Source organism: Hibiscus syriacus, unplaced genomic scaffold, assembly GCF_006381635.1.
Source record: "Hibiscus syriacus cultivar Baekdansim isolate YM2019G1 unplaced genomic scaffold, ASM638163v2 tig00112231_pilon, whole genome shotgun sequence".
Classification (NCBI taxonomy): domain Eukaryota; kingdom Viridiplantae; phylum Streptophyta; class Magnoliopsida; order Malvales; family Malvaceae; genus Hibiscus; species Hibiscus syriacus.
In genome coordinates this window covers 2596631-2619848 of record NW_024063276.1, presented here as the reverse complement: position 1 = coordinate 2619848, position 23218 = coordinate 2596631, and the positions used below count along the sequence as shown (strand labels likewise).

Below are 23218 nucleotides of genomic sequence, written 5' to 3'. Positions count from 1 at the left end.
GTTCGGTTCGTTTACAAGCCTATGTACAATGGCAGCTCTAAAGTAGTAAATCAGGTTTTTTATGGAAAGGTTTATTGTTTTTTTAATGTAAATTTCAAATTAAAAATATTAAATATATGAACACATCCAAACCCAATCTCCACACAATACAAACAAATAATACTAGTATTAATTGAATCAAAATTCAACCTAGGATCCAGTTCTACTTTGATAAATGAGAAGCAAGAAAGCAATTCATGTTGAAATGCGTGGTGTGGGTAGCGTTTAGGGTTACGAGATATAACAAAAGTAAACTCCAACTTGTGTGATTAAAATGGAAATAATTGACCTTTTAAGTAAACAAATATTCAATTTTGCATCATTATGGAGTAAAAAATTAGGGTAAAGTATATAAATAGTCCTTGAACTTTTAGGGCATTTTTATTTTTGTCACCAACTTTTAAAACTTGCAATACAGTCATCGAACTTTTAGTTCGTTTGCAGTAAGATCCCTGGCGTTACCTTCCGTTAGTTATGACTGACGTGGCAGTTACCGCCGTTAACCCCACCCCCTTCTTTTTCTTCTTCTTTCTTTCTTTATTATTCTTCTTCCAACGGTACAATGCATTTAGCTGTGTTTTGCTTGAAACCCATGATTTTTCTTAGAAATTTGTGGGGGTTTTTTACTATATTTTTACTTGAATTTCGATTCCTTCTAAAATAATGCTCTTTTTGCTTGAAACCTACATTTTTTTTAGTAATTTTCTATGTTTTTGCTTGGTTCCTCACGATTTGGAACTCTAGATATGAGTTATGTTGTTTTTCTTTATTCATTGAGCATGACAACAGCAACCATTGTTAAAGACTATGAATTTTAACTAATTAGATTTTTATAAGAACAAAAAATCTACCGAAAAGGGACATCGAAAGGTTACAATATTTCATCAAAAAAATTCATAGCTTGAGAAATCTTTCTTTGTTTACAAAGTCCATTAATCAAAGTGGATGAAATTACTACATTTTTTCCAAAACCAGAATATCCAAAATCAATCTGACCTAATTTACAAAAACAATTAATCAAGATGTTGAAAGAATAAACATCATGTATTACTTATGTAAAGCATCAATGTTGGTAGCAAAAGAAGAAGAAAAAGAAGCGTGGGAATTAGAAAGAATCATTCCACCATTGACGACATAACAAAGAATTAGAGAAGAGTTAAGCTTCCCGTGTCTTGAAATTAAAAAGCAAGAACTGATTTGAAATGAAACCACAGAAGGGGGCAGTAGTAGCAGAAGAATAATGGCTTTTTTCCAACGAGATTCGGGGCCCTCTCCATGGAGAAAGCAGGGTTTTGGTCGTAATGGGGTAGCACTCCTATTGGTATCGGTGGTGACGATCACCGACTATTGACGATGGAGATCAGGGATGGGTATTCGAACAATTTTCTTGCGATTTAAAACGAACGGTGGACGATGAGTATAAATCGAGGGTTGGGGTGTTGTCGGGAGGCCACGCCGGTGACAATGTTGATGGCAGTGTGAGCCACCACTAACCAGAGGTGAGGTGAACGGGAGTTATTTTTATGTGTGTGAGAGAAGAATAAGAAGAAAGAAGAAAAAGAAGAAAGAGGTGGGGTGGGGTGGGGTTAACTCGGTAACGTGCCACATCAACCATAACTAACTGAAGGTAATAGCAAGGATCTTACTGCAAACGAACTAAAAGTTCAATGATTGTATTGTAAGTTTTAAAAATCGGGTGACCAAAATGCAAGCGACCTAAAAGTTCGGAGACTATTTATATACTTTACCCAATAAATTATGATTTAACTAAGGCTTTGAACATGATAACATCACAGCAGTAGTGGGGATGTAGCTATTAAGTTGAAGAAATATTTCGAAATCATGCATGTTCTACATGTATCAAGAGTTTTAATTAACTAACAAGCATATAACACAAAAATAAACAGTTAAAAGGAGTCCAGTATTGAAACCTATGCTCCTTAAATTCATCACCAACACCTAGTTTTCAAATCTTTATAAACTATATATATATATATACTTGCATGGCTTATAGATATATATATATATATGCTTCACCAGACATAAAGTTGGTAGAACCATTACAGACTGCTGCTGCTTGCATGTCAGCTGCACCAAAATAGCAATATTTTAAGAACCGGAGGAAATTAAACTATATAATTCTTCAAAGATAATGGTTAATGGCAATTAAAGTTGGTAACCTTGAATTTGTGAATGGAAGGGGAGAAGGTAGCTAGGTTATACAAGTTGAAGAGCAGTTTGGTCTTGGTTGGAGTAATCATTACTGGGTTCCACCAGGTTTAACGGCAGAAAGTTGCGGTTGTAGGAGGCTTGCATCAGCTGGCTTGATTGTTCTTGTTCCCTTTCATTTTCAGCTATCTGCCTCCATATATGGGTATGCCATCCAACATATATCAACATCTATGATGAGCATCCAACTCCTCCATCTATAATTGAAACTACACACAGATACAGAGGCTTACCTTTGCTCTCAGGTACATGTTATCATTCTGAAGTTCAACTTCCTACAAAACATATCAGTGAAGTTGAAATTCTGGGGGTTTGACTAAATAAAGATGTAAAGACAGGATGAAAAGTTTACCCTCTTTTGCATAAACCCAATTTCTGCAAACAGTGATTCATTCTGGTAGAGTTGAAGAATGTAGTGAGTGTTGAACAAAGATATTATTAAAGAGGAAAAGGTGAAGCAAAAAAGAAAGAAAAAAATAACCTTTTTGGATCGGATTCTACAAATGCCTTTCTCAAGTCTGCCTTCCAGGTTCTTGAGTTCCTTAAAGGTCAAAGAACTAAGAGCCTCTCCAAGGATATGCCTTGAAACAAACATCCATCAGCTATATGTATATGTATATGTATATGTATATTGAAGAAGAAGAAGAAGAGGGTTACCTGTTCATGTTCTGAACATCACGAATTTGTCGTCGGAGTTTAGTGGCTTCTTGCTGGTAGAACTGAGTTCATTTGAATTTTAATTTGTGTAGGTGAAGATGATTAATATACCAGTAATCCGTAAATAAGATGAATATGGAACTTGCCTGAATGTTGGCTTCAGCAACGGAACCTGGGTTTGTTGAATCTGAGCATGCTTTCTTGTATCTTTCAATCGTTTCTCTCACACTGCAAACAATGCCATTTTTACATTTCTTTTCTTTTTTCACTCTTATCTCAATCCAATGCAAATATAGGCTAAATTTAACTATTTTCTGTATATACATCTATAACTACCTTAAAATATGTCCTCTAATAAAAGAACGAGAGACTACGAGTTATAAAATATGACTCGTCAACTTGAATAGTTTGAAATTTTTTGACTCAACTCGACTCCACTCGATTGAACGCTCACCCCTAATCTCAATGATTAAAGAAAGTATTCCTCTCATTTAAGATTCTAGGTCCGAACAATTATATTACGGTGTGTGTACTACACTGTAATTATCATATAATATTAAAAAGGGTCTACACTATAATATATATATATATATATAATGGGCATTGAGATTATTGTTTAATCTATTTGTGAAATTATGTCGTGTTATTATTACTTATTATGTTTATAATGTTATATTATATTTTGCAATATTAAAATTAATATAATACATTTAAATTTAATAATTTGTTATATGTACTTTTGATGTATTCATCTACGTGTAATGTTCAGTTTTTTTCTATATGTTTTGTGTGGTAGATTATGTTGATGTGATCACAAACTAATCTTATTTTAGATAACTTGTACAGTAATTTAATTGTTTTGACAAATTTTAAATTTAACCCTATCTTACCTAAAATTTGAAAAAGGAAAATTATATGTATAGATGGGACATAGAACACAGAAGAATATTTTAGAGGCGACTCCCACCAAAAACACTATTGAGATATAATTTTATGCAGATTATGTATTTAACTTGTTAAATATTATCTGCTTTGATTTTAAAAAAGTTGGTCAAGCCAAGCCAAATGGCAAAGCAAGCTGTGCAGAACAAAGTAAAGTAGAGCATCAAAAGCTTGTTTACAGTAGAGAAACAAGACAGGTTGCTGTTTCCTTAATTTTGTCGAGCTTGATTGGTTGCCTCTGCCACTCTGGCACAAGACCCCTCCGATATGATTGGCTGAGATCCCTTCCACTTTTGCTTTTACTTTGACGTTATGTTTTAGTATAAAAAATCTGAGCTTCTAATACATTCCACAACATGTAAAGACCACAAATCCATGAGATACCTCTTCCACTTTTACACAACATGTTATGTTTTAATATCCTATAAAATTTCATGAATTCACCCCTTATATCAAATTTGTGTTTATCCGTTTACCATTCTTTCTAGGCCTTTAAACGAACCGAACGCACACGAACGGAGGTATGTTCATGATCGTTCATTTAATAAATAAACGAACACAAACATAAACGAATAATTTTTTTTGTTCATGTTCGTTTATTAAGGAATATACTTGTTCATGTTCGTTCATTTAATAAATAAACGAACATAAACGAACACGAACATAAACGAACACGAACATAAATGAACACGAAAATAAAAGAACATAAACGTTGGAGACCCTACCTAGGGGAGTAAACGAGCCGAGTCGAGCTCGAGTATTGCTGAGCTCGACTCAAACTCGAAAACTTTCAAAGTCAGCTCGACTTGAAAACTCGCGAGCTTAAAATTATCAAGCTCGACTCGAACTCGAAATATTTCAAAGTCAGCTCGACTCGACTCGAAAACCGCGAGCTTAAAATTATCAAGCTCGACTCGAACTCGAATTATAATATTGAAACTCGACTCGAACTCGAAAAGGCTTGAACTCAAAAAAAATTAAGAGCTCGATTAAAACTCGAGACTCAAGCTCTATTGAAGCTCGATTCTGAGCTCGATTCAAGCTCGATTCTGAGCTCGATTAAAGCTCGATTCTGAGCTTGATTCAAGCTCGACATTGCCCCAAGCACAAAGATGTTTAAACCTATTCTCCCCCATCTTCTTTTATATAAGTTACCAACCCCGAACTACTTGTTTGCTACTGATGTGGGATTGCATAACGTTCCTCCACTTTCTTTCTTTCTCTCTCCTTCAACAACAGTCGAGATGAACACAGATTGTGTTTCATGTGATTGCCGACCTTAATCCTTGGGGATCAAACAAACATGTCCTCAGCTTCGTGCTATGTAGAATTTGAAAATTGGGAGATGAGAGAAGTATGTTGGTTTATTGTTCACACCAACTCATACATCAAAAACCATTCTTTCTCGGTTGGCTAAACTTCCATATCCGGATAGCGCACAAAATTTGTTTGATGAAATGCTTTAAAGAACTTCTCAACCTATGGAATAAGGTCTCACCATTATTGGATTATTGAGTTAAAAGTAAGCTGACTTGAGTTGCTAGTTGATCACTATTTACTTGTAAATTTGAATACTTCATTATATATGAAAGAAAAAAAGATTATTTGAGTAGAAGAAACAGTGCTTAATACTTAACACCCCTTCCGGAATCCATCACCTTTGGACTTGGTTTCGAAAGCAACCAGTTTCTGTAACTCCTCTTTGCTCATCGGATAACCAGCTGATGGCGCAGTCACATAGGGTTCCGGCACAGTGGATGTTGATGGTGCTGGGTATGCAGCTTATGGATCGTTCAAAAAGAACTAAACCATGTTAATATTGTTGAGTTTTCCAAATAAAATTGGGTTAGTTATGGAGTTGGTCATCAGAAAATCAGATTAATTAATATTTTTAAGATACTTACAAATTGGTCACCAAAATTGATTTAAAAAGATTGTATTAAACATAAATGAATGAACATAAACGAACTTAACCGAACGAACATAACCGAACGTTCACGAACGTAAATGAACGAACGAGACATATGTTTATGTTTGTAACCCCCACAGACTGATAAGGGTAACTAGATCTGATCCGAGGTGTCACATTTGGGCCACCGGAGCGACTCACTGTAAAAATAGAGGAAAATTTAAAACTTTTATTGAAACGTGTAACTTATAAAATTAGTTGTCACTATTTAAAAATAAAACAGACGTCCAGACTCGTATATAAATCAAAATACAATTTCATGCCCCCTAATCAAATGTACCATACTTTGCAACAACGCCGGAAGAACTCCCTTACTGAAGTCGATAGATGCACTGGTACAATTCTTTTAACCTGAAAATGTGAGTAATAAAGTGAGCTTCGAAAAGCTCAGTAATATAGAACTACCAGATGATGCTGAAGAACGTGCAGATACAGATAAACATACATATCCTTATTATTTCCAAACATTTACAGATTTTTATGCTGAGCAGAGATCCTACTGATATTTCAGATAGTAACGGACAATGAGCTTTCAGTTTAGACAAATATTTCGGATGACTAAGTTCAGGAGATCAGAATAGGTTATCTAGTGTGTTCCCATAAAACTAGTAAAAAGATACAAATCTTTTAAAACATATATATATATATATATATATATATATATATATATATGTATACCCCCATCTGTCACGTACAAAATGTGTAGATTCCCCAGAACCATACAACTCCGTCACGTCCAGTAAGGCCCTGAGCACACAGCCGAGGAACTGGTAAGTAAGGCCATGAGCACACAACCAAAGAACCTCCAGGTATTCTTCCTCCAACATTAACCCCCCAAATAAAACATGTTCCGTCCGTAAACGAATATATCAAAAATCAAATCATAATTCACGTCAAGTATCATATCAAAATCCAAGTCAAGTATCAGATCAGAATCCAAGTCAAGTATCAGATCAGAATTCATGTCAGATATCATATCAGAATCCATGTCAAGTATCAGATCAGAAATTAAATCGAAAATCAGGTAAAATATTCATATGAGTAGGGGACACACATGAATTTACAGATAGTATTCAAAGATATTGGATAATCTTAACAAGTAGAGGAACACGGATCTTCAGTATACCGATAGAATAACGGAATTCAAAATCACTATTGGAAGAGTTCAATAACTGACAGAATCATCAGTTATTCAGAATGTGACTTGAGCTGATAAGGAAGAAATGAAGGTTCAGGACATTTATATTCTATGTCGATTGATCGGATTATCGGACAACTCTTAGGTGAATAGTTCCCAGAACTAATGTCTGTCGATTGGTCAATTCATTGTTCTTCCAGGGTATTTACTCTTTAATACCACAAATTCTTGTCCATAGACCATTTTCGGAATCATCGCTAAATAAATCTTCCAATTTCTTTATTTCATTTCCACGCTTCCACAATATCATGTAATGTTGACGTACTTGATTATTTTAATCATAAACCATCGTAATTGTACACTATGTAAACTCATCAGAGTTTCCAGACTTATCCAAATCACTTACTAAATCCTCAGTCATTGAGTTTACCTAATTTATTTACCAGTCATGTCCATTCCCGTAATATTCGAGGGTTTTTCAGGGTAATCTAGACGTTTCTGAATTTCGGACACATACTGTACTTTCGTTCAATTCAATTTGGTCTTCGTGGTCGATTTGTCTAACAAATATCAACTCCTTACTATTGAATGCGTTCTAGAGTTGAGTTGAGTTGAATACTTCCAAAACTATCATCGAGCCAAACTTGAAAATACAAACATGCATTCAAGTGACATCTATATCGTTCAGGTACTGATATAACACTAGCATTGGTTGCTCGGCTTAATAGGTGATCCATAACTTTTAAGATCAGTACCACACCCATGTTTATTTGGATTCCTTAATTAATTCAACATCTACTTAGTCTAGGTCACAAGGGTATTTTGGTAATTTTGGTGTTCAGTTTTATTCCATTCATTTCAGAGCTCGAGGATATCCAATCATTCCTGAGCTTGGTGGTATTCTTGGGTCATTTCTATTACAGGGGTATTTTGGTTATTTTACATATTCATTGTATTTTAATCATTTTCTTCCGTCCGATCTTACTATTAAATTCAATCTTATCAATTATTTCAGTCCTTTCGAACAATTCTGATAGCAGAATACCCCCGATAAATTATTCTTCATGTATTTACTCATTACTCGAATATTTCCGGGTCAAGTGCATTCTCAAATTTTACAAACGGAATATCAGGAATTTTCCTGCACTAAGTCAGGATTTTAACAATCAAATCCGTATTTAATCGAGTTAAGTACGAATCCTCTAAGTATTTTCTCATTCATGGTTAACTCTGACTATTCTACCTCTTAAGGGCATTTCCTTAATTTATTAACCAGATAATTTCGATATTATCTCTTAACGAAAATAATAAAATTTAGAGATCTTAGGATTAATTGCTTTCTTGAACACTCTCTGATCTTGAAATAATTCCCTTAACAGACTTCTAGTATCTTGCATAAGCCCTCTTAGGGTTAAAAACCGGTTATCCATAATTTCCAAGTACAACTAATATTTCTTATGCACATCAATATATTTATCATATCAATATGTCTTTTCAGATTTATTAATCCACTTCCAGGGATAATTCTTATCATTTTCCAATATAAGGGTAATTTCGTATTTTTACCCTACCGAAGTATTCTCATAATTTCCCATCCAAGTACCTTTAACATTTAACCTTTGATGATATAAAATGTAATTTACAAATCCATGTCTGATTTCTTTATCACTAATCACAAACTTGTAATTTAATTCTAACAATCTTTCAATCTTTTATATTAGTCATTCGATCCGTATTCAGTTACAGAATTTCTACCACAATCATATCGAGTGAATAAATTATTCAACTCCACAAAAGTGACCAACATTATCTTATTCATGCATTTACCAATATCAGCATGTTCCATAAAGCATAAAGAGGTAGTTACCTCGATTTTTGTGCAATACTGATTGACCATAAAATTTCCATTCGAACGCCTTTGATCTTCAATTCAACTTCCAATAATTCCTCAGATACATATCAACATAAATTATATCAGAAACGGAGCTTAATTGCGATAAACGGATCGAATCAGGTGATAAATCAATGAAAGACAGCTTACCGGGTTCGAATTTGGCGAAACAGACTTCGGATTCGGATTCAAGACGTCGAAAGTATAAAATATGACTTTTCGGAAATTTGAAATTTTTGGTCAAAATCAAAGTCAACGGGATTGACCGGCAATTTCGAGGCCTTCGGGTTCGAATTTCAAAAAACAGACAACGGAATCGGATTTGGAACGTCGAAAAATATCAGGATAGGTATACTCGGTCGAAGTCAAAGGTCGTTTAATTCCCGGTCAAAGCCGGTCAACGGGTCAACGGGCCGGGTCGGGTAAACGGGTCGGGTCAGGTCGGGTTATGACCGGTCAAACCGGTCAACTATGCACCAAAACCGGTCAAACCGGTCATTTGGACTATCCCCACGCGCAGTGGAAGCGCGTGGGGCCCCTTCTGACTACCTAAAAATCATGAAAAAATTCTTAAAAATTATTTTGAGCGATTTCAAGATACTTACAAAGCTCGGTTCATAATTTTGAACGGCGGAGAGCTCGATTTCAATAAATCGAAAACTTTGAGCACTTCACCTCCTTACACGCTACCGTCGACGGAGACCAAGGATGATACCGGTGAACTCGGAACGATGCAACGAACACGATGGTGCGGGAGGTGTCGTAAACGGATGACCCGATCGTCATGAATCGATGAAAAACCAACTAAAATCGAGTTATTACTGATGATACTTCCGCCTGAAATTAACGACGATCGGCGACGATTCACGACAAAAGGTTTGAGGGGTTTTGTTCCTTGGTTGACAATGAACACGATGGTGGTTTCGGCTTGTCGATCGGACGTCGAACGGTTAGTAAATCAGAGTTGAAAGAAGGGTTGTTGGAGAGGGAAAAACTGGAAAAATCATTCAGGAAACTGACGGGGGGAGAGATTTATAATTCAACATATATAAAAAATGGTTAAATCATGGGTTTAGCCACTGAACTTTCTTCACTTCTTAAAACAGTCTACCAACTTTGAAATTATTCAATTTAATCCTCAATTTCTTCCAAAATTCTAATTAAATTCACCACTTTATAATTTCTTAAATTTAGCCCCTAAATTGGGGTGTTACAATTCTCCCCTCCTTAAAAAGAATTTCTTCCTCGAAATTCATTCATGTCACATAATTGCAGAAAAAAAACTTTCATCAGTTCTCTCATATCTTTAAGTAGCTTTTACAAAACTATGGATTCTCCACTAATCCTTAACCAGCTGAGTATACATTCTCATCAGAATTCTCTCTCGGTCCAAGTAAATAATCAAAACAACTTTATCCTTGTGAAATCAATTCAGTATTGGTTATGTGAATAGGCTCATAGGCTCCTAGAGCAGCAGCATATCCCAATTTCATTTATGGAGTCGAGTCAGAATTCCTCATATGAATAACTCTCACATAGCTCGTGAGGTACTTCACAGTGTTTAGATAGATGTTACTGGCATTCCTTTTTGTACAAGTATAGCTTTAAAGAATAGAAATTTTGGATTAATCGCTACAGATAGGGACTCAGCCCTGGAGTTCCAGCTCAGAGAGGTATGATTGCAGTCTAGGGGCATGTACTGATCAAACATATTTTGACATTCGATCGGTCGGTCTATCTTGAAAATTTTTGACTCAAACCATAGCTCTGATACCACTAAATGTAACCCCCACAGACCGATAAGGGTAACCAGATCCGATCCGAGGTGTCATATTTGGGCCACCGGAGCGACCCACTGTAAAAATAGTGGAAAATTTAAAACTTTTATTGAAACGTGTAACTTATAAAATCAGTTGTCACTATTTAAAAATAAAACAGATGTCCAGACTCGTATATAAATCAAAATACAATTACATGCCCCCTAATCACATGTACCATACTCTGTAACAACGCCGGAAGAAATCCCTTACTGAAGTCGATAGATGCACTGTTACAATTCTTTTAACCAGAAAAGGTGAGTAATAAAGTGAGCTTCGAAAAGCTCAGTAATACAGAACTACCAGATGATGCTGAAGAACGTGTAGATACAGATAAACATACATATCCTTATTATTTCTGAACATTTATAGATTTTTATGCTGAGCAGAGATCCTACTGATATTTCAGATGGTAACGGACAATCAGCTTTCAGTTTAGACAAATATTTCGGATGACTGAGCTCAGGAGATCAGAATAGGTTATCTAGAGTGTTCCCATAAAACCAGTAAAAAGATACAGATCTTTTAAAACATATATATATATATATACCCCCATCCGTCACATACAAAATGTGTAGGTTCCCCAGAACCATACAACCCCGTCACGTCCAGTAAGGCCCTGAGCACACAACCGAGGAACCGGTAAGTAAGGCCCTGAGCACACAGCCGAGGAACCTCCAGGTATTCTTCCTCCAACATTTACCCCCCAAATAAAACATGTTCTGTCCGTAAACGAATATATCAAAAATCAAATCATAATTCACGTCAAGTATCATATCAAAATCCAAGTCAAGTATCAGATCATAATCCAAGTCAAGTATCATATCATAATCCATGTCAGATATCAGATCAGAATCCATGTCAAGTATCAGATCAGAAATCAAATCAAAAATCAGGTAAAATATTCATATGAGTAGGGAACACACCAGAATTTACATATAGTATTCAAAGATATTGGATAATCTTAACAAGTAGAGGAACACGGATCTTCAGTATACCGATAGAATAACGGAATTCAGAATCACTATTGGAAGAGTTCAATAACTGACAGAATCATCAGTTATTCAGAATGTGACTTGAGCTGATAAGGAATAAATGAAGGTTCAGGACATTTATATTCTATGTCGAATGATCGGATTATCGGACAACTCTTAGGTGAATAGTTCCCAGAACTAATGCCTGTCGATTGGTCAATTCATTGTTCTTCCAGGGTATTTACTCTTTAATACCACAAATTCTTGTCCATAGACCATTTTCGGAATCATCGCTAAATAAATCTTCCAATGTCTTTATTTCATTTCCACGCTTCCACAATATCATGTAATGCTGACATACTTGATTATTTTAATCATAAACCATCGTAATTGTACACTATGTAAACTCATCAGAGTTTCCAGACTTATCCAAATCACTTACTAAATCCTCAGTCATTGAGTTTACCTAATTTATTTAGTAGTCATGTCCATTCCCGTAATATTCGAGGGTTTTCAGGGAAATCTAGATGTTTCTGAATTTCGGAAACATATTGTACTTTCGTTCAATTCAATTTGGTCTTCGTGGTCGATTTGTCTAACAAATATCAACTCCTTACTATTGAATGCGTTCTAGAGTTGAGCTGAGCTGAATACTTCCAAAACTATCATCGAGCCAAACTTGAAACTACAAACATGCATTCAAGTGACATCTATGTCATTCAGGTACTGATATAACACTAGCATTGGTTGCTCGGCTTAATAGGTGATCCATAACTTTTAAGATCAGTACCACACCCATGTTTATTTGGATTCCTTAATTAATTCAACATCTACTTAGTCTAGGTCACAAGGGTATTTTGGTAATTTTGGTGTTCAGTTTTATTCCATTCATTTCAGAGCTCGAGGATATCCAATCATTCCTGAGCTTGGAGGTATTCTTGGGTCATTTATATTACAGGGGTATTTTGGTTATTTTACAGATTCAGTGTATTTTAATCCTTTTCTTCCGTCCGATCTTACTATTAAATTCAATCTTATCATTTATTTCAGTCCTTTCGAAAAATTCTGATAGCAGAATACCCCCGATAAATTATTCTTCAGGTATTTACTCATTACTCGAATATTTACAGGTCAAGTGCATTCTCAAATTTTACAAACGAATATCAGGAATTTTCCTGCACTAAGTCAGGATTTTAACAATCAAATCCGTACTTAATCGAGTTAAGTACAAATCCTCTAAGTATTTTCTCATTCAGGGTTAACTCTGACTATTCTACCTTTTAAGGGCATTTCCTTAATTTATTAACCAGATAATTTCGATATTATCTCTTAACGAAAATAATATAATTTAGAGATCCTATGATTAATTGCTTTCTTGAACACTCTCTAATCTTGAAATAATTCCCTTGACAGACTTCTAGTATCTTGCATAAGCCCTCTTGGGGTTAAAAACCAGTTATCCATAATTTCCAAATACAACTAACATTTCTTATGCACATCAATATATTTATCAGATCAATATGTCTTTTCAGATTTATTAATCTACTTCCAGGGACAATTCTTATCATTTTCCAATATAAGGGTAATTTCTTATTTTTACCCTACCGAAGTATTCTCATAATTTCTCATCCAAGTACCTTTAACATTTAACCTTTGATGATATAAAATATAATTTACAAATCCATGTTTGATTTCTTTATCAATAATCACAAACTTGTAATTTAATTCTAACAATCTTTCAATCTCTTATATTAGTCATTCGATCCGTATTCAGTTACAAAATTTCTACCACAATCATATCGAGTGAATAAATTATTCAACTCCACAAAAGTGACCAACATTATCTTATTCATGCATTTACCAATATCAACATGTTCCATAAAGCATAAAGAGGTAGTAAAGTATTACCTCGATTTTCGTACAATACTGATCGACCATAAAATTTCCATTCGAACGCCTTTGATCTTCAATTCAACTTCCAATAATTCCTCAGATACATATCAACATAAATTATATCAGAAACGGAGCTTAATTACGATAAATGGATCGAATCAGGTGATAAATCAGTGAAAGATAGCTTACCAGGTTCGAATTTGGCGAAACAGACTTCGGATTTGGATTCAGGACGTAGAAAGTATATAATATGACTTTTCGGAAATTTGAAATTTTTGGTCAAAATCAAAGTCAACGGGTTTGACCGGAAATTTCGAGGCCTTCGGGTTCAAATTTCGAAAAACGGACAGCGGAATCGAATTTGGAACGTCGAAAAATGTCAGGACATGTATACTCGGTTGAAGTCAAAGGTCGTTTAATGCCCGGTCAAAGCCGGTCAACGCCGGTCAACGAGTCAACGTGTCGGGTAAACGGGTTAGGTCGGGTTATGACCGGTCAATCCGATCATTTGGACCATCCCCACGCGCAGTGGCGGCGCGTAGGGGCGCGTGGGGCCCCTTCTGGCTACCTAAAAATCACGGAAAAATTCTTAAAAATTATTTTGAGCGATTTCAAGATACTTACAAAGCTCGGTTCACAATTTTGAACGACGGAGAGCTCGATTTCAACAAATCGGAAACTTTGACCACTTCACCTCCTCACGCGCCGCCGTTGACGGAGACCAAGGATGACACCGGCGAACTCAGAGCGATGCAACGAACACGATGTTGCGGGAGGTGTCGTAAACGGATGACCCGATCATCATGAATCGATGAAAAACCAACTAAAATCGAGTTATTATTGATGATACTTCCGACCGAAATTAACGACGAACGGCGACGATTCATGACGAAAGGTTTGAGGGGTTTTGTTTCTTGGTTGACAATGAACACGATGGTGGTTTCGGCTCGTCGATCGGACGTCGGACGGTGAGTAAATCGGAGTTGAAAGAAGGGTTGTTGGAAAGGGAAAAACTCGAAATATCATTCTGGAAACTGACGGGGGGAGAGATTTATAATTCAACATATATAAAAAATGGTTAAATCATGGGTTTAGCCACTGAACTTTCTTCACTTCTTAAAATAGTCTGCCAACTTTGAAATTATTCAATTTAATCCTCAATTTCTTCCAAAATTCTAATTAAATTCACTACTTTATAATTTCTTAAATTTAGCCCCTAAATTGAGGTGTTACAATTCTCCCCTCTTTAAAAAGAATTTCGTCCTCGAAATTCATTCATGTCACATAATTACAGAAATAAAACTTTCATCAGTTCTCTCATATCTTTAAGTAGCTTTTAGAAAAGTACGGATTCTCCACTAATCCTTAACCAGCTGAGTATACATTCTCATCAGAATTCTCTCTCAGTCCAAGTAAATAATCAAAACAACTTTATCCTTGTGAAATCAATTCAGCCTTGGTTATGTGAATAGGCTCATAGGCTTATAGAGCAGCATATCCCAATTTCATTTATGGAGTCGAGTCAGAATTCCTCATATGAATAACTCTCTCATAGCTCGTGAGGTACTTCACATCGTTTAGATAGATGTTACTGGCATTCCTTTTTGTACAAGTATAGCTTTAACGGATAGAAATTTTGGATTACTCGCTACAGATAGGGACTCAGCCCTTGAGTTCCGGCTCAGAGAGGTACGATTGTAGTCTAGGGGCATGTACTGATCAGACATATTTTGACATTCGACTGGCCGGTCTATCTTGAAAATTTTTGACTAAAACCATAGCTCTGATACCACTAAATGTAACCCCCACAGACCGATAAGGGTAACCAGATCCGATCCGAGGTGTCACATTTGGGCCATCGGAGCGACCCACTGTAAAAATAGCAGAAAATTTAAAACTTTTATTGAAACGTGTAACTTATAAAATCAGTTGTCACTATTTAAAAATAAAACAGATGTCCAGACTCGTATATAAATCAAAATACAATTACATGCCCCCTAATCACATGTACCATACTCTGCAACAACGCCGGAAGAACTCCCTTACTGAAGTCGATAGATGCACTGTTACAATTCTTTTAACCAGAAAAGGTGAGTAATAAAGTGAGCTTCGAAAAGCTCAGTAATACATAACTACCAGATGATGCTGAAGAACGTGCAGATACAGATAAACATACATATCCTTATTATTTCCAAACATTTACAGATTTTTATGCTGAGCAGAGATCCTACTGATATTTCAGATGGTAACAGACAATGAGCTTTTAGTTTAGACAAATATTTCGGATGACTGAGTTCAGGAGATAAGAATAGGTTATCTAGAGTGTTCCCATAAAACCAGTAAAAAGATACAGATCTTTTAAAACATATATATATATATACCCCCATCCGTCACATAAAAAATGTGTAGGTTCCCAGAACCATACAACTCCGTCACGTCCAGTAAGGCCCTGAGAACACAGCCGAGGAACCGGTAAGTAAGGCCCTGAGCACACAGCCGAGGAACCGGTAAGTAAGGCCCTGAGCACACAGCCAAGGAACCTCCAGGTATTCTTCCTCCAACATTAACCCCCCAAATAAAACATGTTCCGTCCGTAAACGAATATATCAAAAATCAAATCATAATTCACGTCAAGTATCATATCAAAATCCAAGTCTAGTATCAGATCAGAATCCAAGTCAAGTATCAGATCAGAATCCATTTCAGATATCAGATCAGAATCCATGTCAAGTATCAGATCAGAAATCAAATCAAAAATCAGGTAAAATATTCATATGAGTAGGGAACACACCAGAATTTACAGATAGTATTCAAAGATATTGGATAATCTTAACAAGTAGAGGAACACGGATCTTCAGTATACCGATAGAATAACGGAATTCAGAATCACTATTGGAAGAGTTCAATAACTGACAGAATCATCAGTTATTCAGAATGTGACTTGAGCTGAAAAGGAAGAAATGAAGGTTCAAGACATTTATATTCTATGTCGATTGATCGGATTATCGGACAACTCTTAGGTGAATAGTTCCCAGAACTAATGCCTGTCGATTGGTCAATTCATTGTTCTTCCAGGGTATTTACTCTTTAATACCACAAATTCTTATCCATAGACCATTTTCGGAATCATCGCTAAATAAATCTTCCAATTTCTTTATTTCATTTCCACGCTTCCACAATATCATGTAATGCTGACGTACTTGATTATTTTAATCATAAACCATCGTAATTGTACACTATGTAAACTCATCAGAGTTTCCAGACTTATCCAAATCACTTACTAAATCCTCAGTCATTGAGTTTACCTAATTTATTTAGCAGTCATGTCCATTCTCGTAATATTCGAGGGTTTTCAGGGTAATCTAGATGTTTCTGAATTTTGGACACATACTGTACTTTCGTTCAAATCAATTTGGTCTTCGTGGTCAATTTGTCTAACAAATATCAACTCCTTACTATTGAATGCGTTCTAGAGTTGAGCTGAGCTGAATACTTCCAAAACTATCATCGAGCCAAACTTGAAAATACAAGCATGCGTTCAAGTGACATCTATGTCGTTCAGGTACTGATATAACAATAGCATTGGTTGCTCGGCTTAATAGGTGATCCATAACTTTTAAGATCAGTACCACACCCATGTTTATTTGGATTCCTTAATTAATTCAACATCTACTTAGTCTAGGTCACAATGGTATTTTGGTAATTTTGGTGTTCAGTTTTATTCCATTCATTTCAGAGCTCGAGGATATCTAATCATTCCTGAGCTTGGTGGTATTCTTGGGTCATTTCTATTACAGGGGTATTTTGGTTATTTTACAGATTCAGTATATTTTAATCATTTTCTTCCGTCCGATCTTACTATTAAATTCAATCTTATCATTTATTTCAGTCATTTCGAACAATTCTGATAGCAGAATACCCCCGATAAATTATTCTTCAGGTATTTACTCATTACTCGAATATTTCCGGGTCAAGTGCATTCTCAAATTTTACAAACAGAATATCAGGAATTTTCCTGCACTAAGTCAGGATTTTAACAATCAAATCCGTACTTAATCGAGTTAAGTACGAATCCTCTAATAATTTTCTCATTCACGGTTAACTCTGACTATTCTACCTCTTAAGGGCATTTCCTTAATTTATTAACCAGATAATTTCGATATTATCTCTTAACGAAAATAATATAATTTAGAGATCCTATGATTAATTGCTTTCTTGAACACTCTCTAATCTTGAAATAATTCCCTTGACAGACTTCTAGTATCTTGCATAAGCCCTCTTGGGGTTAAAAACCGGTTATCCATAATTTTCAAATACAACTAACATTTCTTATGCACATCAATATATTTATCAGATCAATATGTCTTTTCAGATTTATTAATCCACTTCCAGGGACAATTCTTATCATTTTCCAATATAAGGGTAATTTCATATTTTTACCCTACCGAAGTATTCTCATAATTTCCCATCCAAGTACCTTTAACATTTAACCTTTGATGATATAAAATATAATTTACAAATCCATGTCTGATTTCTTTATCACTAATCACAAACTTGTAATTTAATTCTAACAATCTTTCAATCTCTTATATTAGTCATTCGATCCGTATTCAGTTACAGAATTTCTACCACAATCATATCGAGTGAATAAATTATTCAACTCCACAAAAGTGACCAACATTATCTTATTCATGCATTTACCAATATCAACATGTTCCATAAAGCATAAAGAGGTAGTAAAGTATTACCTCGATTTCCGTGCAATACTGATCGACCATAAAATTTCCATTCGAACGCCTTTGATCTTCAATTCAACTTCCAATAATTCCTCAGATACATATCAACATAAATTAAATCAGAAACGAAGCTTAATTGCGATAAACGGATCGAATCAGGTGATAAATCAGTGAAAGACAGCTTATCAGGTTTGAATTTGGGGAAACGGACTTCGGATTCGGATTCAAGTCGTCGAAAGTATAAAATATGACTTTTCAGAAATTTGAAATTTTTGGTCAAAATCAAAGTCAACGGGTTTGACCAGAAATTTCGAGTCATTCGGGTTTGAATTTCGAAAAACGGACAGCGGAATCGGATTTGGAACATCGAAAAATGTCAAGATAGGTATACTCGGTCGAAGTCAAATGTCGTTTAATGCCCGGTCAACGGTGGTCAATGCCGGTCAATGGTCAACGGGTCGGGTCAACGGGTCATGTAAACGGGTCGTGTCGGGTAATGACCGGTCAAACCGGTCAACTATGCACAAAAACCGGTCAAACCGGCCATTTGGACCATCCCCACGCGCAGTGGCGACGCGTGGGGCCCCTTTCGGCTACCTAAAAATCACGGAAAAATTATTAAAAATTATTTTGAGCGATTTCAAGATACTTACAAAGCTCGGTTCACAATTTTGAACGACGGAGAGCTCAATTTCAACAAATTGGAGACTTTGACCGCTTCACCTCCTCACGCACCGCCGTCGACGGAGCCAAGGATGACACCGGCGAACTCAGAACGATGCAACGAACACGATGCTGCGGGAGGTGTCGTAAACGAATGACCCGATCGTCATGAATCGATGAAAAACCAACTAAAATCGAGTTATTACCGATGATACTTCCGATCGAAATTAACGACGAAAAGCGATGATTCACGACGAAAGGTTTGAGGGGTTTTGTTCCTTGGTTGACAATGAACATGATGGTGGTTTCAGCTCGTCGATTGGACGTCGGACGGTGAGTAAATCGGAGTTGAAAGAAAGGTTGTTGGAGAGGGAAAAACTGGAAAAATCATTCTGGAAACTGACCGGGGGAGAGATTTATAATTCAACATATATAAAAAATGGTTAAATCATGGGTTTAGCCACTGAACTTTCTTCACTTCTTAAAACGGTCTGTCAACTTTAAAATTATTCAATTTAATCCTCAATTTCTTCCAAAATTCCAATTAAATTCACCACTTTATAATTTCTTAAATTTAACCCCTAAATTGGGGTGTTACAATGTTCGTTCATTTAATTAAACAAATACAAAGTCTTGTTCATGTTCGTTCATTTAATAAATAAACGCACATAAACGAACTTCCCGCCGCACGGTTCATGAACGGTTCGCTGAACGTTCAGTTCATTTACAGGCCTAATTCTTTCCGTAACTTTAGTATTGAATTATATAAAATATGACTTATTTTTTGAATTAATCACTGGTATTAAATTTATTGATACATCTAATCCACATCGAGAACTGTAGAAGCATTGCGATATTTCTAATTTAGTTTACTCCATTCACAAACGACAATATTTAAATAATTGTCATTGTTTAAAAAAATATAGTGAAAATATGATTTTGTTTTAAGTATTAAAACTACACAATGTCTAGAGAGTGAAAAATTAAGCAGTTGCAGCATGCAGAGAAAATCCTATTGGTCCGTACCCTTTGTTTCTCTCCATCACTTCCATCTTTTCATTGTTCTAATGCTAGATCTAGCAATCAGAATTTTTCTCCTTTCTTACACTACTTATATTATAAAAAAAACCAAGTTTTTTTTATCATTAATTGTGAATATGATAACCTATATAAATCAACACACAAAAAACCGAGATGAAATGAAAGCAAAGAAATATGAGTTCAAGAAACTGGAAAAGTGATTAAAGAATATTTCTTTTTCAAAGATTGAGATTCAAAACTTAATGAAGGCAGGAAGAAAAGAAAACTTGTGTGACATGACCAAAGATTCTTATTAGAAACACAACTGAAGCTTAAGCAAACCCTAGCCTTGTGCACCCAAACCAAAACATGGGTTCCTTTTAAATTTGTCAAAGAAATTTGATTCAGATACCCATCTATGTTTTTAAAAACCCTAAACTCTTCAAATTTGATTTGACCCCCTCCTTTACCTTAAACAAAGAGGCCAACTTTAGATTTGTACTTTTTGGAAGAAAACTCTAATTTAAAATCTGATTTTGAACGGCTTGGTTTTTTTTCCCATTTGTCACACATCCATTAGAACATTTACCTTAAACTGTCATGTGATTGAAGTGTGAAACAAAAAATGTCTTGGTTTTTAAAGTAGTTTTATAATCCCAGAATCCAAAAGAGAAGGAGGAGTGGGCTAATGAGAGCTTGACACAGATGATGTTTTCAACAGACTTTTTCTGCAAGGTGATGACATAGAGAGAGAGAGAGAGAGAGAGAATCAAGGAAAGAGAACCCTCTTTTACATATCATTACAACGCTAGTTTATTTGCTACTTTATATCAATCAAAAGGTTTAGAGAATAAATTCCTCAGTTTTTGGAACAAAAAGGTCATAAAAATGGTACCTTTAATGGACTATATTGAAACGAAAAGATCAACAAACAAAAAAGAAAGAAAGGGGTTGAAGGGAAACCTGTTGTTAGCATATTCATAGAGACGGCCACGGCTGGAGAAGACGAAGAGAGCCACCTCGGCATCACAAAGCACAGACAATTCGTAGGCCTTTTTGAGCAGTCCATTGCGGCGTTTACAGAAGGTTACTTGTCGATTAGTGGTGTTCTCGATCCGCTTAATCTTGATTTTGCCCCTTCCGATCTTCTTCTGGGAAGAGCATTCTGGTTCTAGATTAGGGAACTCCATGGCTCACAAACCTGGAAAAAATATATGTATACACGCAAACCCCAAAAGTTTCCATTAAATCTTTACAAACAAGCTTCGATGAATCATGTTGAACAACTTAAGGACTCAAACCTGAGAAGGAATTGAACTATAAATTCCAACTCTTCTCTTCTACTTCTTTTGATTAATATCGTTTTATGCAAAGAAACAACAGTTTAGAGTTTGAAGAAGGAGCAAGTTTTCTGCTTTAGCAGATAGGCATTTATAGACACAAAATTGACCCTTTAACAATCACACAACACAAGATTTTTTTTATTTATTTATTTAGTTTAGTAAAAATCTATTTTTTCAGTGAAAAAAAAGAGTTGGTGCTAAAGAAGGACGGTTGATGTACACTATGAGATTCCATTAAACGTCCATTTTCATCTTGTATGGGAAAAGAAATATAGGTGATGAATAATAATGATAAAGGGTATTTTGGAAACTGACAACCCCATTGTCTTCAATGAGAGGCCCTTAAGGAATAATAATAAGAAGAATAAGAATAATAAATCAAAAGAGGAAAAAAAATCCATGGCCTTTGATTCTTCTTCTAGTTTTGATTTTGCTGACCCTTGAAAACCCTATTGATGAAACAGGGTTTGGACATCTCTCTCTTACATTATTTGAACATTTATCTGCTTGTTGAGGGTGACGTAACTGAAGGTGACTGCCATGTGAACACCTGCTCTTCTATTCTTTGGCCATTCATTTGTGGTAAATAAAAGATGACCTGATTTCATTATTTTCCTTTTTACCTGTTTGGTTGATGGGAAAATTTGTACGAGTTAGAATGTGGGTTCCTCCACTCTCATCACCCCAACTTGCTAGTCTATCCACTATCCCATTTTGTTAATGCACCAAGCTCTACTGGTTTCTTTTTCAATAAAACAAAACTATCTTCTATATTATTAATCTCTGTTCTAGTAAAAAAAAATACAGATTCTGGAGATTTAGTGCATGTCAAAAATGTTTGTAACCGTTCATTTTGCATGCATACTTTGATTTTTTTTCTTTTCAAGTTTACAAATGAAATTACCTTTTGTACAATTGCTTCAATTGAACCTTTCCATGTGTTTTTAATTGCAGCACGTTTATTGTATAGCTTATAGATACCATAGATGCATTTAAAAAATATGCATTTAATTTAACTAGATAATAATCTTTATGGCACGAACCGAACGACCTTAGTGACAAATGAATTGTTATTATTCCATGAAGTCTCAGGTTCGTGCACCAGGAATACCAGAGGTGTGAGCGTTCAATGTCAAATTGTTGAGAGTTATCTTTGAACAGATATTGTTTTGTACTTACCCCATATAAATTTAAGTTTTTACCTATTGTTTACTAAAATGTAACAAAAATTAAACGTTGGGTATGATTTAAAAAAATCGAAAGTTTTGATACTAAAATGGATCAAAACTGATGGTTTATGAACTAAATGCGTAGTTACCCCAATCTTTAACTCATCATGTGTTTTTTAGTAGTAAAAGGGGATGATATTTTTTTCTAGAGGTCTTGAATTCGAGTAGCTATGCCTGTCGGGTACAAGCATGTTGTCATTGAGTTGTTAGCTCATGTTAGTTTGGTAACGTGATAAGGATTAATTTTAAATTTGACTTCTAAGCTTTGGATAAAATATTATTTTGACCTTAAACTTCAGATAAAATATCAAATTTGACCCATATATTCGACCAAAGTCTATTGTTATCGGTTACCACACATCACTATCACTGCTAGCTATCGCTGGTTGTCGTCAACCATTAACGTTGCCAACTATCATATATCCTAAAATTTTTAATTCACTCTCTTTGTGCTTTCTGAACATAAATTCCATGTTTGTTTCACAAGAAAATGGTTCGAACTCAACTAAACTAACTTAAAACATTTATATTTCCTTTAATATTGAATCATAATAATAAATTTATGAATTTAAATCTATATCATAATCAAACTCTTACTTTATTCAAAATATTTTTATGTTATAAATTTTTATGTTTATAATATTAATTATAATTTTTTAATATTTACAAATTATAATA

The 23218-nt window shown here is 35.1% G+C and overlaps 1 protein-coding gene across 2 annotated transcripts; it reads right to left on the bottom strand.

Moving 5' to 3' along the window:
- Positions 1-1910: 1910 nt before the first annotated feature.
- Positions 1911-21458, bottom strand: LOC120176242 (agamous-like MADS-box protein MADS1). 2 transcript variants are annotated; one of them, XM_039182695.1, is made up of 9 exons: positions 21270-21458; positions 20932-21169; positions 3072-3153; positions 2926-2987; positions 2750-2849; positions 2621-2662; positions 2502-2543; positions 2220-2397; positions 1911-2127 (listed from the first exon to the last, which is right to left on the bottom strand). In XM_039182695.1, the coding sequence occupies exons 2-8, from the start codon at positions 21156-21158 to the stop codon at positions 2257-2259; spliced, it is 696 nt and encodes a 231-aa protein (XP_039038626.1). In that variant the 5' UTR covers positions 21159-21169; positions 21270-21458; the 3' UTR covers positions 1911-2127; positions 2220-2256. The 2 variants fall into 2 exon arrangements, with proteins under 2 accessions (XP_039038626.1, XP_039038625.1); XM_039182694.1 differs by having other exon boundaries at positions 2621-2849.
- Between the last annotated feature and the right edge of the window lie 1760 nt (positions 21459-23218).